This window comes from Barbus barbus (genome assembly GCF_936440315.1).
Source record: "Barbus barbus genome assembly, chromosome: 15".
NCBI lineage: Eukaryota > Metazoa > Chordata > Actinopteri > Cypriniformes > Cyprinidae > Barbus > Barbus barbus.
Window position 1 is genome coordinate 7,493,576 of NC_136743.1, and position 15,352 is coordinate 7,508,927.

The 15,352-nt window shown below is 37.1% G+C and overlaps 1 protein-coding gene across 1 annotated transcript in view; it reads right to left on the minus strand.

Moving 5' to 3' along the window:
• Positions 1 to 2,288: 2,288 nt before the first annotated feature.
• The window catches only part of LOC306881672 (partitioning defective 3 homolog), an 89,495-nt gene continuing 76,431 nt past the window's right edge, over positions 2,289 to 15,352 (minus strand). The window contains 3 exon segments of the mRNA XM_079435870.1: positions 2,289 to 2,840; positions 4,999 to 5,120; positions 7,896 to 8,013. Coding sequence (XP_079291996.1) covers positions 2,414 to 2,840; positions 4,999 to 5,120; positions 7,896 to 8,013 — 667 coding nt within the window. The 3' untranslated portion in view covers positions 2,289 to 2,413.

The window sequence follows — 15,352 nt, forward strand, 5'->3', positions numbered from 1 at the left end:
ATGGAGACTGTTGCTAGGATACAAACATAAATAAAAAATCTGTGTCAAAGGCGGCACATATTTAATGCTTCTTCATTAAAATTGTTACAATCTGGAAATCTGACATTTAAAAAGGTGCAAAAGAGGTTTTGTTCATTTGAAAAGGTTAAAAAGAAGACAAATGTACAAAACAGGATGAGCAGGGCAAGATCACAAGCTAATTCCATACTAGATCGGAGGAACAAAGAAGACAATAAAAACCGAAATGTCTTGATTATTTAGTCGTGTCGTACTGAAGCTCTTTTCATGTTATCATCTTGATATCCTCACACACACACCAAACGCACCCAACCATCTGTGCCTGGGCAGTAGAGTGTGTTGCGCACCATGTGTCCCACTGTTATGTGTCAAACGAGCATCGGCTGGCTCATATGGCACTGCCCCCGTGCACGTACACACACACACACAGCGCTGACCTAGCCTCTTACACTCCAGTCTCAGTGTCTCAGCTCAACGGGAGCTCTTGATTCAAAGCCTAGAACTTCCAGAGACTCAAAGTTCTAGTTTGCGATCTCAAAGTGTCACGTAGCTTCACCATCTCGGCAGCTGTTAGGAGCAGAGCTGATATGGAAAGAGGCAGGGCTTCAGTGACGCTTCAAGTACTGGCTTTAAGAACGTGAGTAGTTAAATAATAATCTACTTAAATAATCAAAGACAATCAATCTGTCCATCTAGTAAAAGAATGGTGTGTGGCTGTTTTTTTAAATGGAATTTTAAAATACTGCATACTATTCAAATATACATACATACACATATCCATATGTATATGTATAGATGTGTGTGTGTATGTGTGTATATATATATATATATATATATATATATATATATATATATATATATATATATCACATCCAAAATAAGTTTTTGTTCACATAATGTGTACTTTGTATATTTATTATGTATACATGAATACACACACATGTATGCATATATTTAAGAAAAATATGCCATGTTTATATATTAAATATACTTATATATAACGAATTATATGAATATAAATATATACACAGTACACACACATATATTATGTAAACAAAAACATTTACTTTGTTTGGATGCAATTAATCGTTTGACAGCACTAATATATATGTATGTATGTGTATTGTACAATGTTAAATTTTGCATCAGTTATTATCTGTAAAAAAAAAAAAAAAAAACATTTACTCCAGTTTGGTTTAAGAAACTCAAATTACTGAAAGATGAGAGTTTCTTAAACAAAACTATTAACTATTATTATTTGAAGTTTAATATTAATGAAAAATAAAGCATACAAGCAAAAAGAAAGTGTGTATATGTAACACATTATCTCTCTCTCTCTATATATATATATATATATTGTATATAACTATTTCAACTAACTCACTCTCTCTTGCTCCCTCATATTATTATATATACTTCATTATTTTTAAGCTCACGGACTACCTACATGTGTATAATCACACATAGGGAAAAAAGATACACATTTAATTACTTCCAAGCAATACATATTTGATATTTTTACATATTTTATAGATCGATAGATGTAGTAGTGCTGGTGTGGTATTCCAAACACAGCCTCTGTGTGTGTGTGTATGTATGCGCGTTTAAGGGAGACGGAAGACAATCTTTTTGTCTGAACTTTCACACAGTGCTGTGTAGCCTGTCCATACAGGGGCAGCTGGTGTGTATGATGAAAAATTCAGTGTGGGTCATCTGGGAGACAGGAACTCACACACACACACACCTGGCAGGCAGCAGTGGGTCGTGGGTTCTGTGTCTGTGTGTGAAAGAGCTCTGAAAATTTAATGAGAAGCATCAATTAATGACCTGCTATCTGTGACCCCATTTCCTTTCCATTGCATTTTTGGGATTTTCTCTTTTCGCTGGATTCCCAGGAGTCCGTCACTCTGACTGTGTGTTTTGTACCTAGATTTGTCGAGTTCTTTAAAGATGTGACTACATCCAGTGGCCACCTGTACTCAGCCCCACTTTTTTTCCCCCTACTAGCAACATCAAAAACACGTTTAACTGACAATTTTACCTGATGTGTAAGAATTCATCTGACAAATCTTTGTTAAAAAAAGCGCTACTTCACAAAACTTCATCAAAACCTGTGCAAAGCAGGAAACTGCTAATTTTGATTGAGTTCTACATGGTTCTACAGAGGAACAGGTCAGTGTCAGGCTGATTGTCAGAGCTTGAAGGTCTTCACAGCGAATCAAGAGACTTCTTGCCTCTGGACACACCAATGAGCTGTCAGATTGGGCGGGGCCAATATGACCTCAAAGAAAAGGCACTCTGGGAGTCTGTGTACAACTGGCACACAAATAAACATTTGTATCTGTGAGCCTTTTACCTCTTTGAAAAACAGGAGAAAAGGGACTCCCTTTTCATCTCATGACAAAAACGGGCGTGTTTTCTCAGGTGTGTGTATGCGGCTGAGCCGGACAACCTGGGAAGGGGAAGGTGGGACGTCCTGTCTGTGGGGTCCTTTGGAATCCTGGGATTCGTAGTCCAATCGAATTGACGGGCCTCTTCCTTTCATTTCCTGTTCCCTGCGTCTCTGTTCCTGTCGCAGGAGCTCCTGGGCCTCCAGCAGGACACGTGCATTGTAGCCACCACCCACCGAGGAACCGCTGCATGCTGGGGGAGCGGAGAGGCCATTCCTGCAGCCAGGACGAGGAACGGTGCGCGGAACAGAACGAGGTCCCTGGTAGCTGGAGTAACGGCCACTGTCTTTAGCTGCCTGGAAACTGTCTCTGGCTGGACACGTCCTCTCCCACTCGCTCTCTGAGTCCGGGGTGGGCTTCCTACGAGGGTGGCTACACACAGGGAGAAATGGGTATGGTGAGATGCTGTGTGTAACAGTTTAGTCTTACTGAAACAGGAAATAGGGACGGGACTTATCATAGATTTTTTTTGCCAGTATCTTTTAGCTTACATCACAGTCCATCAAAACCACACTTGTCAGCTTTCAAAATCCAGCCAATTCCTTTATAAACATTAGGAAGAGGAATTTTATTGGATGAAATGTTATTTATTTACTTTTATTTTGCTTAAAGAGAAATAAGGTGACCATGATGTGACATGTTCTGTTCACTTAGTTTTGTCGTGGCCACGAGATATTAATTCGTGGGAACGTCATATTAACTCGTGGGAATGTGTTATGTCGTGGCCACGAGATCATTTTGTGAGGTAGCAACATCCTTATGTCATCCTTATGTACGACTTCTTATTTTTCTCGTGGCCATGAGTTTAATGTGTAAACAAATCTGTGTGACCATAGCAACCCGGGATTATCAGAAATTAATTAATATTTTATTTTAAATTAAGAAATTAATATATGAATTATTATAGAAATGATTACATGATTAAATTATTATATTAGGCTAACCATAGGCCTTGGCTAACAGACTGTATTGTAGACAGCACTCAAATTAAGTTTATCATGAATACATTTTACATAAAGTACATAAAATAAAATAGGCCAACAAGAAAACATTTTTATAAGTCCATTAATCGTTTTTCCCTGTAATATTTGTATATAACAATAACAATAATAATGATTATTATTAGCCTATTGTTATTGGTAATATTTTTATATTTGTTTATAGTTGTTTTTACCCTTCATTTTGATCTCTTTAATTAACATTCCGAATACTTTTGCAAATAATAGCCTACTGTAAATGCACAACATGCCATTGATTGACTCGAATGTTTACTGGAATACAGTTTAAATTTAATATATATTTCATTTTATTTCAGCTAATTAATAGACTATAATTATAATATTATATTAGTTTTGTTGAGGAATTAATCATTTGTAAATGAAAACACGCTCATTTATCATCACACACGGGCATGAATACAATCATAAAGTCAAAACTATATTGGCATAGGCTAATTGTCAGGCGTTTACAGTATTTGCAAAAAATATTCTAGCAAATACTAGCATAATTATACAGAACGTTAATTAGGTAAAGTGATATACAAATTGAAAGGGGAAATAAAATATTATATTTATATGAAATAAATATAAAAAATATATAGCCCTAACAAGTTAATATAATAATACTACACAAATGTTAAATTAAATGTTTAATGTTAATAAAAATGTGATAATCCCAGGTTGCTATGGTGACGCAGGTTTAAGCATTAAACTCGTGACCAAGAGAAAAATATGTCGATCCCTCAACATAAGAAGTCGTGACAGAAGGATGTCGTTACCTCGACAAAATGATCTCGTGGCCACGAAAAAACTAAGTGAACCGAACATGTCACCTTGCAGTCACCGCAGAGAAAAGTTGTAAAAACTTAATTATTTTATAATAATATTCAAAAGTGTTTTTCATTATTTTTTGAAAGTCTCTTATGCTCAATATGACTGCATTAATTTGATCAAAATACAGTCAAAATGATATTTTTATCTATACAAATTATTTATACTAATATTGTGACATATTAATACAATTTCAAATAACAGTTTTCTATTTCAATATATTTTAAAATGTAAGTTATTCCTGTAATGGCATTTAATTGTTTCTTTTTTAATTTGCATTTAATTGTTAATTTTAGTTCGTTTTAGAAATGTTTTTGTCATTTTAATTAGCTTTTGGTTCTTTTATAACAAATCTATGTAGTTCTATTCATTTTTATTTATTTTAGTAGCTCAAGTTAAACAAAATAATTTTTTTTCATATTCTTTTTTATTTTAAAGTTTATTTCAAGTAACAATTTTTCAAAGGTTTTAGTTTTAAAACAAAATTTATTGAAATTTACTGCAACAATTGTCTTTACTGCCACTTTTAATCAATTTAATGCATTTAAAAAAAAAAAAAAAATAATAATAAAATCTTACTGACCTCAAAATAATTGAACAGTAGTGTTGTTGTTCCCATAGTAAATAGACAAACTACAAGCCAAAAACCTCAGAAGAAGTGTTTAACGCACCACTGCGTTCCATTTGACAAACACACGTACCGTGGCAGAGAGCTGTACTGTCTCTGAGCATGTGTGAAAGCGTCTCTGGCTTCCTGCCTCTGTAACTGCACCTCCACAGACACTGAATGACGGCCGGATGATGTCTGCAAGCTGCAGTTGGACTGTAACACAAACAGGAGTTATTAACATGTCAAACTAAAACAGGTAAAAGTTGAGTAGAGACAAAGAGTTCTGGAAAGATCATTATAAACGTACAAACACTCAAACTAAGCACTTACCAGGATTCAGAGGTGTTTTTGTGTAGAGGTCTGTGACATTTGTGCAGAAATGTGTTTGAATGTGACATTATTACCAGTCCTATGACCTTTGGCGCATTACTGCTGTTAATGAAACCATTAGAGTAGATTATAACCCATAAAATATTCATGGAGTTAGTTAATACTCTTCATAACAAAATTACAGCTACATTATGGTCCTCAATAACTATTATAAAAATTATTACCCGTTATTCAAATTACCACATCATTAAAAAGACAAGCAATTATTTCAGGAACTATTTATCTCTATATTCTGCTTGACAATAACTCCCAATGCACAATATGCAAATGAAAACAAAAACCTAAGTACAGGTAAAATTTGTTTTTGATTAAAATTTAAGTAGATTTAATTATTATCAATAAAAAATGATGCTTAAAGTATTCACACATTTTTCATCTCCTGTGGTTCTAGTTTTATTCCTCTAAGATCCAGTGATTTAGAGCGCATGCAAGGTTTATGTTCATCGGTTTATATGATCCTTGGAAATCAAACCCATGACCTTGGCGTTGCTAGCGACATGCTCTACCAGTTGAGCTATAGAAGCTCATCTAACATACATTATGAACACAAAGGTGAGGCTGGAATGAGGACACACAGCAGACGTTAGATTAATGTTAGCTAGATGTTAGGTGAATGCTATGAACATTAAGTGAATATTAGTTAATTTTATGGTGAGGGGGATTTGCGGTGATAACATAATGAAGAACTTCTCTAATGTAATTCATTAAGAAATCACACACACACACATTTACACTTGGTCGGCACAGAACATAAGGGTGTAATTATAGACAATAAAAGACTCATTTAACACTGACTCTCTCTCTCACACACACACACACACACACACCGACGGCTTTGTTCCGTACTCAGAACAGTGTAACTGCGGTAAATTGCTCATGACCCATAAGAATCCATTTCTTTTATGGCAACATTTACATTGAGTTCCCTGCTCTCGCCACGCTCAGTCAAACAGATGAATGCCGTCCCAGGCATGCTCAATCAAGAGCCGATCCACACGGAGAATTCCATTAACTCTAATGAAGGAGAACAGCATGCTGGGATTGATTGACACATCTTGCCAGCCATGTTGCTGTGGAGACAGAGGTGTTGAAGGATGAAGGATGTGTGGAGCCGGGTCATTTAGCTCAGTTCATTAACACGCAAGCACACTTCACTGCCTAAAACAACATCAGTGTCACAGGAACGTACCATTTGTTTGCTAAACAGATTATGGCATTAAAGTTCTGATATGAGTTCACTAACGGTATGAGATTTATAACAGCCGATGATGTTAACGCTGACACACAAACATTCAAGATAAATGGTTAGTGATCAGAAAAAAGTGGATTTTTTCTATTTATTCTCACCTCATCTCTCTGAGAGAAAAAGTCCATGAAGAAATGACGGACACCGTCATTTCACACCTGAATTGGATTTGATTCAGCTACAGAAACAAAATTGACTCATTAAAGCAAACCACCCATCTTTATTCTGTTGCCTTTTGTTTTACAAAAAAGGTTTTTAGGCAGAGTAAAAAAAAAAGACTTAAGTTTATCATGGGGGTTTTGGACATTTGAAGACTAGGGGAAATTTGGGGATGAAAAAGGGGAAGGAAAAATACATTTAATATAGTTACATAATCACTACCACTACAAAACGAAACAACAAAAATAATTCCATACATTAAAGCTGAGTGGATGAAAAATTTAAAAAAGAGAAATTTACATTAAGGAAAATACACATAACACCTTGTGTAACAGATCATCGAAACGCTCTCCCTGGAAAGATGATTACAAAAGAATATGTTAAAAACAATCCACACAGAAGATATTCTGAAAAGATCTTTTAGTGCAACTCATTCCTGAGGGATAGTTTGCCAAAAAATGTATATTCCGTCATCGTTTACTTTCTTCTGTGGAACAAAAAAGTAGGTATTTTAGGAATGCTTGTACTAGGATAGGGAGGCTTAAAACAAATTATTTTCACTGTGTGGAAAAAAAACTTTTTCTGTCGCACAGAAGAAAAGTCGTGCATGTTTTGAACAGCATGAGTAAATCATGACCGAATTAAAAATTTTGGGTGAACTATCCCTGTATTAGGACTTTCTGCTTCATTGTATAGGCAAAAGAGGTTTAAATTGACCTAAATCCAGATCATCATATTGAGTTCACACTCAATCCAGATTCGAATGATCTGGATTTGAATTCGATATCTTAAATACTAAACAATTTCAGTCTAAAAACATTGATTTTTAAACTCAGACACACATACACACTCTTTCATCTTGCACACATACATTCAGCCAATTGCAGTTCTTGCCTTAATTCATGATCTGCTGAAGTCATGGCAGCGGTGATATGGTTGAACAGATGAATGGATGGGGGAACAGTCCAGATGGATGAACACATGGTGATGTTAGCATTGTTAGCGAATAATGTCAGTGTCAGAGGTGACATGCTCCTGCATGCAGTGGTCTCAGGTTAGCGGTTAGCATTAGCCCAGGCCTGGAGGTCGTATACGTAACCGCCCCAGTCCTTGGACTTAAGTCTTATCCTTCCTGGGAGCATGGGTCGTACGTCCAGTGATCATGGGTGCACATACACAGCTCACACACTCACCCAGGGCTGCTCCATGCTGTAGGCGCGGTGGCGATCATCTGGCTCCGCTTCTTCCTGCTGGACCTGCTGGAACTCCTGCCGTAAGCGCTGGATTCGGTCATGGTTGCTGGGCGTCAGCCTGTTAGGAGCAGGAGGAAGAGGGCACATGATGACACATTAGAACATTACATCATAATCCCTTTGATCCTATACTCTCCGGAATGACAGGTGTTGGAAGTACGACCCTGTGTAAAAGGTCACCTAGTTACGCTTCGCTGCCTTTATGAGAACAAAGGTCAAGGTGTCACACACGGTGCACAGATGGTCCAGATACCTAAATAGGCAACAAACATGGCCTCTCCTATGCTCCACAAGATCAGATGAGGAAAGCCCACAGCAGAATTCACCAGACATGGACAAGCGGCAGTTTACAGTATAGACGTGCATGTGTGTGTGTGTGTGTGTGTGAGAAAGAACCAGACTTCCTCTTATTAAAATTCCATAATCACATGTTGAGTGTTTACGATATAGAAGACAGCAACTGGGGCTTTTTACACATGAGCAGATGTCCAGTATCAAACACACAGATGCAGTATAAACTTTGTCACAGGAGATGACGAGAGATAATTTAAGAACGCAGACTAATCAGAAAACATGCATGTGTTTCTAATATGAATATAAATATATATAGAAATGGTGTAGAACAATGTTTACTAGTAATTTCACAAAAATTACAAAGAAACTGCAAATAATTATGATATTTTGAAGTAGAAAGATAGAAAGACTGAACATTTTCTTGTTAACTATGCACCAATAATCTTTGTTTTATTTGCAACAACTTGTTTTATCTTTTATATTTGTATATTTATTAATATATATATTTATGCTTATGTATATAAAGTATATATCTAATTAGAAAATAACTATAACTAGATAGATCTTTAACCACACACACACACACACACACACACACACACACACGTGTAGTTTATCTATCTAACTATCTATCTCTTTGACATATTTGGGATAAGTGACTTATTTTAGAGAAGGATTCATTTTACTGATTCAAATCAAATCAGCTGTAACGTGAGAAGAACTAGCTTCTAAGAGTCATTTGTTTGTGAGTCAGAATATACTAGTCACGATATAGGGTTGGTTTTGAGTCCAGCAATGCTTAACGTTATTTCGCAGCATCCAGGTCTTTGTATCCCATCACATTTCCGATTGCAAACTCAGAAAACAGAAATATAATTTCTCACATCTGCCGTGGCGGTGCAGATTCAGTATCGGCTCAGCGGCGCCACTGACACAAGCACACAAAAAAACATATAGGTCAAACATTCCTTCTAAAACCACAACTGAACTCTTTCTCTTGCCATTGAAACACTTAGACCTGATCTAAAACTTACACCAATCAATACAAACTCATCAAAAACACACAAATACATCAACACCATGGAGCCATTTAATCCAATAAGAGAATCAATGAAGAATTGCTGTAATGTTTCCGGAAAGGCTAAAAGAATAACCTCGCAACATCTAAATGCATTACAATGCCCAGATGAACAAAGAAAGCCAGCGTGAGTGTGTGTGTGTGTGTATGTGCTGACATGGTAGTAACGGTACCTGTGCGAAATTACATTTCCATTGTCAGCTGCATTGACAAACACATTTGTTCTGTTTTGACATATTTTTTTTTTTTTTACCAGGGCCAGTGCGCACATACATACAGCATAAGCCGGACAGGATGTCCCTCTGACCCCATCATGAGATTACTTATTTCACTGCCAACAGTTGGAGCCATTTAAAACAGTGGCATAACTCTCAGATCAGACCGAGAGACTCACCGGAATTACACACATTCACTCGTGACACATAGAGGAGCTTATTTAGCGGTCATGTTTGAGCAGAAAGGTTTGTGTGTGACCTGTTGAGGAAGTTACTCTACAAACCTACAAAACAACACTCAGTAGTACTTTAAATCTGACTGACAACCATAAAATAATTACGAAAGCATGGCACAAAGCCAGAAAATCCAATATAGTTATGAAAATGCAACATTCCTCAAGTGTGTCTGCCCATATAACATATTACCATAATAAATGTGATCAATTTCTGAACTCGAGAGCAAACGGCTTTCACAGTAGATCTATTGTGTGTGTTATGAATGACTGCAATGCACATTTGTGTGTAGTGCATGTATGATGAAATTCTTAAAACTAATTCAAAATGTAGAAAAATAGACTAAAGTACAGCCAAAGGGTTCAGGTAAATCTGAAAACTTTGGCAGCATCTTCAAAGGTAAAAATAATTCTTACATTATTATAAAAACGCATGAAGTTCTCTTTTAGGAGATTGAATGAGTTAGTCTGCATTTATCATAATTAGCTTCTATTAAAGGCATTTTAGATATTGAGATTCTAAAGTAGAATTAAGAAAACAAACCCTCTTAAAGGGATATTCCACCCAAAACTTGTGTAGTTCCAAACCTTTGTCTTCTGTGGAACACAAAAAAAAGATATTTTGAAGAACGCTGGGAACCAAGCGACACTGGATCCACTGTATAGACAAAAACAGAGACATTTCTCAAAATCTCTTCTTTTTTATAAGTTGAGCAAATGATAGGATTTTTATTTTGGATGGAGTATCCCTTTAAAGAGCATCACTTTCAACAGTGTTCCACATTCTCCTGGCATTTTTATCCAACAGCTGTGAGCTCAAAGCACCAGATTCAGGTCAAAATAATCAATACACACCAAGCATGGATGAAAATGACAACGTAGTAATAACTTGTCTCTTTTATTACTTTAAATGAACAGAAAAGAGAGTTGGGAGTGAGAAGGGATGAAACCAGATATGTTTAAAAGGACTTTTCACAGGTAAACACACATGCTTAAACACACAGTTTAAGTGGGCACTTATTGTTAATTTAGCCCATTATTTTTCTCCAGCTCTCTATAAGGGCTGCCATTTTGTGGTCAAGAAAGTGCGTCACAATCAAAAGTGCACTTCACTGTAAATTCATCATTTATACGATTAAGGGACCAACCCAGTGTAACACACCATCTGACATTCATCCTCTCACAGCCTCATCTGACATTCATCCTCTCACAGTCTCCTCTAGAATTCATCCTTTCACAGCCTCATCTAGAATTATTCCTCTAACATTTATACGACAACATTATACATATAGTTAAACAAGGAGAAAACTGAAATCATTGCATTTGGAATCAAAGATGAAGTTCTCAAGGTGAATGCATACCTTGACTGTAGGGGTCAAACAACTAAAAATCAAGTCAGAAATCTTGGGGTGATTCTGGAGACAGACCTTAGTTTCAGTAGTCATGTCAAAGCAGTAACTAAATCAGCATACTATCATCTCAAAAATATTGCAAGAATTAGATGTTTTGTTTCCAATCAAGACTTGGAGAAACTTGTTCATGCCTTTATCACCAGCAGGGTGGATTACTGTAATGGTCTCCTCACCGGCCTTCCCAAGAAGACCATTAGACAACTGCAGCTCATCCAGAACACTGCTGCCAGGATTCTGACTAGAACCAGAAAATCTGAGCATATCACACCAGTCCTCAGTTCCAGTTAGGATTGATTTTAAAGTACTTTTACTCGTTTATAAGTCACTCAATGGCCTAGGACCTAAATATATTGCTGATATGCTCACTGAATATAAACCGAACAGACCACTCAGATCATTAGGATCGAGTCAGTTAGAAATACCAAGGGTTCACACAAAACAAGGGGAGTCTGCTTTTAGCTATTATGCGGCCCACAGTTGGAACCAGCTTCCAGAAGAGATCAGATGTGCTAAAACAGTGTTTCCCACACATAGACGAATCTGTGGCGGTGCGCCACAGATTAAATTCCGACCGCCACAGATTCAACACCGTCACCGACCAAAAAAAAAATAAAAAATCAATACCGACCGTCACATATTGCGTTTCGTTATTCTTTTGTACGCTATTTAAAACACGCAGCGAATTCGTTCAACTGCATTTCCTTTCCCTGCTCTCTCTTCATCTCTCTGTCACTCACGCGTCTCTCCCTCACATATACACACACACACACACAGCCCCTCCCCTCCGTGCACACCACATCTGTCTGGATCATCTGTGGAGAGAAGACGGCTGGCGAAAGGTTGGTATCTCGTGAACACTTTTAACACACAATCACAGATTAAAAAGTGCTATAAAATATTTTATATTCTGAATACAATAGTTTCAGTGTGTTGATGTTACTGTAAGTCCCGACCCTTAGCAAACGCGATTGCGCCTTCTTTAGAAAGTTAACTAGTCGCAAGTTTGCGGTAAAATGTAGGCTAGCCTAGTTGGGTTGTCGAGGTCAAAACACTATATGTAGCAGCTGTGAATCAAATAAACGTATTATAAATTATGTCGTTTCTTTACTCTTACACCGAATGTTGTCCTTTAGGGGATCCAATCGTTCTTTTCATCTGCAACCCCCCCCCCCCCCCCCCCCCCCCCGACCACCACACATTGCCTTCAAACCTGTGGGAAACACTGTAAAACATTAGCCACATTTAAATCAAGACTTAAAACTCATCTGTTTAACCGTGCATTTGTTGAATGAGCACTGTGCTATATGTCCGAACTGACTGCAATACATTTTATGTATAATCATTTTCTTTAAATTTATTTTAAATCATTTTCTATATCATTTTAAAATTCCTTGTTTTTATTATTTTTATTTCCATGTTTTTATTGATTTTAATGTCTATTTCACTTTCTTTTATGTAAAGCACTTTGAATTACCACTGTGTATGAAATGTGCTATATAAATAAACTTGCCTTGCCTTGCCTAACAGCCTCATCAGACATTCATCCTCTCACAGCCTCATCAGACATTCTTCCTCTCACAGCCTCATCTAGAATTCATCCTCTAACAGCCTCATCTAGAATTCATCCTCTCTCAGCCTCATCTGACATTCATCCTCTAACAGCCTCATCTAGAATTCATCCTCTCACAGCCTCATGTAGCATTCATCCTCTTATAGGCGAATGGAGCATTCATGCTCTCACAGCCTCATCTAGCATTCATCCTGTCAGCTTCATCTGATATTCATTCTCTCAGAGTATCATCTAGCATTCACCCTCTCACAGCCTCATCTACCATTTACCCTCCCACAGCCTCTTCTAGCTTTCACTCTCTCATAGCCACATTTAGAAATCACCCTCTCACAGCCTCATACTGCATTCATCCTTTCACAGCCTCATCAAGCATTCTCCCAGTGCATAGAGGGAAAAGTCTGATTATAATGACTGTTATGATCTGCAGGACTCATTACTGAAATGGCTCATCTAGAAGATGCAAAGTCTCTGCGCACAGTCATGCAGCAAAGCTTTTAAAACCACTGATACACAAAAAGATAGATATGAGCAGATAAAACCTTTTTCTCTGACAGATCTCTTCATAAAAGGAATGAATGTTCCGCCCGAGCGTATAATATCAATATGTAAACAGCTTCTAGCTTGTGAAAGGAGATTTGGAGACATATGGTCTCATCACAGCTCATAAATTGTTCTGAGAGCAGTGTGCATGTGATGTCAGGAATTGTGATAACGTCGGGTTTAATGTACTTTAAAAGACCTCCAGTCGCCATTAGAGCATACAGTATAAGAATCACTATCGCCGTGGTAACCATGCCTTCCTGCTGAAATGGATAGACCACATTATTTTGGGCAGTTCAGTGCTTGCTATAAGTGCACAAATGGAAAGAGTGTCACAAATGCTGCTGTGCACTCAACACCTTGTGAGGAAGATAAACATAAAAGCATAAAAACAAAGCATTCACTATAGACAGACATTATATCGATAATCACATCAGTAATTATCAAAATCATAATTGTTTTTTGTTTAAACGACTGGCATCAGTCCGATTAGGCTGACATTTGAAGCTCGATTAGAAGTCTTGTTTCTTCCCCCCATCTGAAACAGTAAACTTTTTATATACCACGTTACAGGTTATTTCATAAATGTTACATATAAATAGATTTGTAATCTGTATTCACATACTGATGTCAAAATTGTTCATTTATCAGTTGGCCAATATACATAGTCACTTTAAAATGTGGATACAAGCAACAACAAAAAGAATATTATAAAAATCATACAACAAAGTTATTTTAATAAACAAATATAAACAATTCAGCACAAATGACTAAAATATAAAAACTATATACACAGGCCATTACCCTGATAAATGTTTTTTTATTCTTAGTTTTTTTTTATTTTTACACAAACATATATTAGTTATACTGTCTACCTTTAAACCCTTGTAAAGCTTTTCTGCAATTCACAGCTGATGGGTGTCTCTCAATCTCTCGGAGTAAAACAAACAATATGTGCAGACATTACTGTATGGGAATATAGCCACTGATACACACTTAAACACAAACAGATTCATATCTCACTGAAAGCTGTGTGTATTTGCGCTCACTGGAAATTGAGAACAGGCATAAAGTCCTGCCAGCTAACTGAGCGAGGTGACAAGAAGAAAAAAATAAAAATAAAACAAGCGCCAAGACTGTGGCAAACAATTTTACAATGCAGACCAGCTTTTACACACACACACACACACACACACACACACACACACACACACGCACACACCTAGATACATCAAACAGGGATGCTGTTTGAATATTTATATTGTTCAAGCAGCTTTTACATTATTGATGTATTTTCTAATCCAATAAATGAAACCATGGTAAGCACAAGGGATGTCTTTAGAAAACATTACAATACACACATCGCAGACTTTTTTGTAAGTTAATTTTCTTACTTTTCCTCCCTTATGTTTAAACATGCAAGCACATGAAGTTGTATTTCAGTACCGACAGCTTCAATTAACCATTGTTAAGTCATTAACTCTTGGTAATGTTAGAGCTGTCAAGGCTTTAAATGTGGTTCTACACTGTACAGCACTCTGAATCAAACCACTTCTTTTTAATAAGGCGTTTAACTCAGCATTTGACTTTCAGAGAGTCGAGTTACTCCGCCTAAAGGGGATCGATGTTCGTTGACAGTAGGAAAACATCTTTAAAGGGGTTTGAAGGTTATAGTGAGTATCTGTTTAAATGATGGTGTTGTGTTTATGTCAGATGTGCTGCTAATTTGAAACATACGGGAGCATAAACTCTTCAGGCAGTGTATGAGGAATGGCTCTAGTGGCCCATTGAGCCTTGAGTTTAAGTCACATCAAAGAACGACCTTCACATAAATGCACTCGCACACAAACACACAGATGGTCGAGGTCCAAAGGTGCAGTTTAGGCTTGTGTGGGATCTCTGTCTTGTAAATGGCTCAAGAGGCCTTTGCGCACTCGCCCACAGAGTCACAGAGACCTATGTGTGTGTGGATAAACAGTTATGATTGATTTCAGCACCGTTGGAGGCAGTGGGGTTCAGCTCCCATGAGACACTGCGTAGCAAAGTGGCAGACAG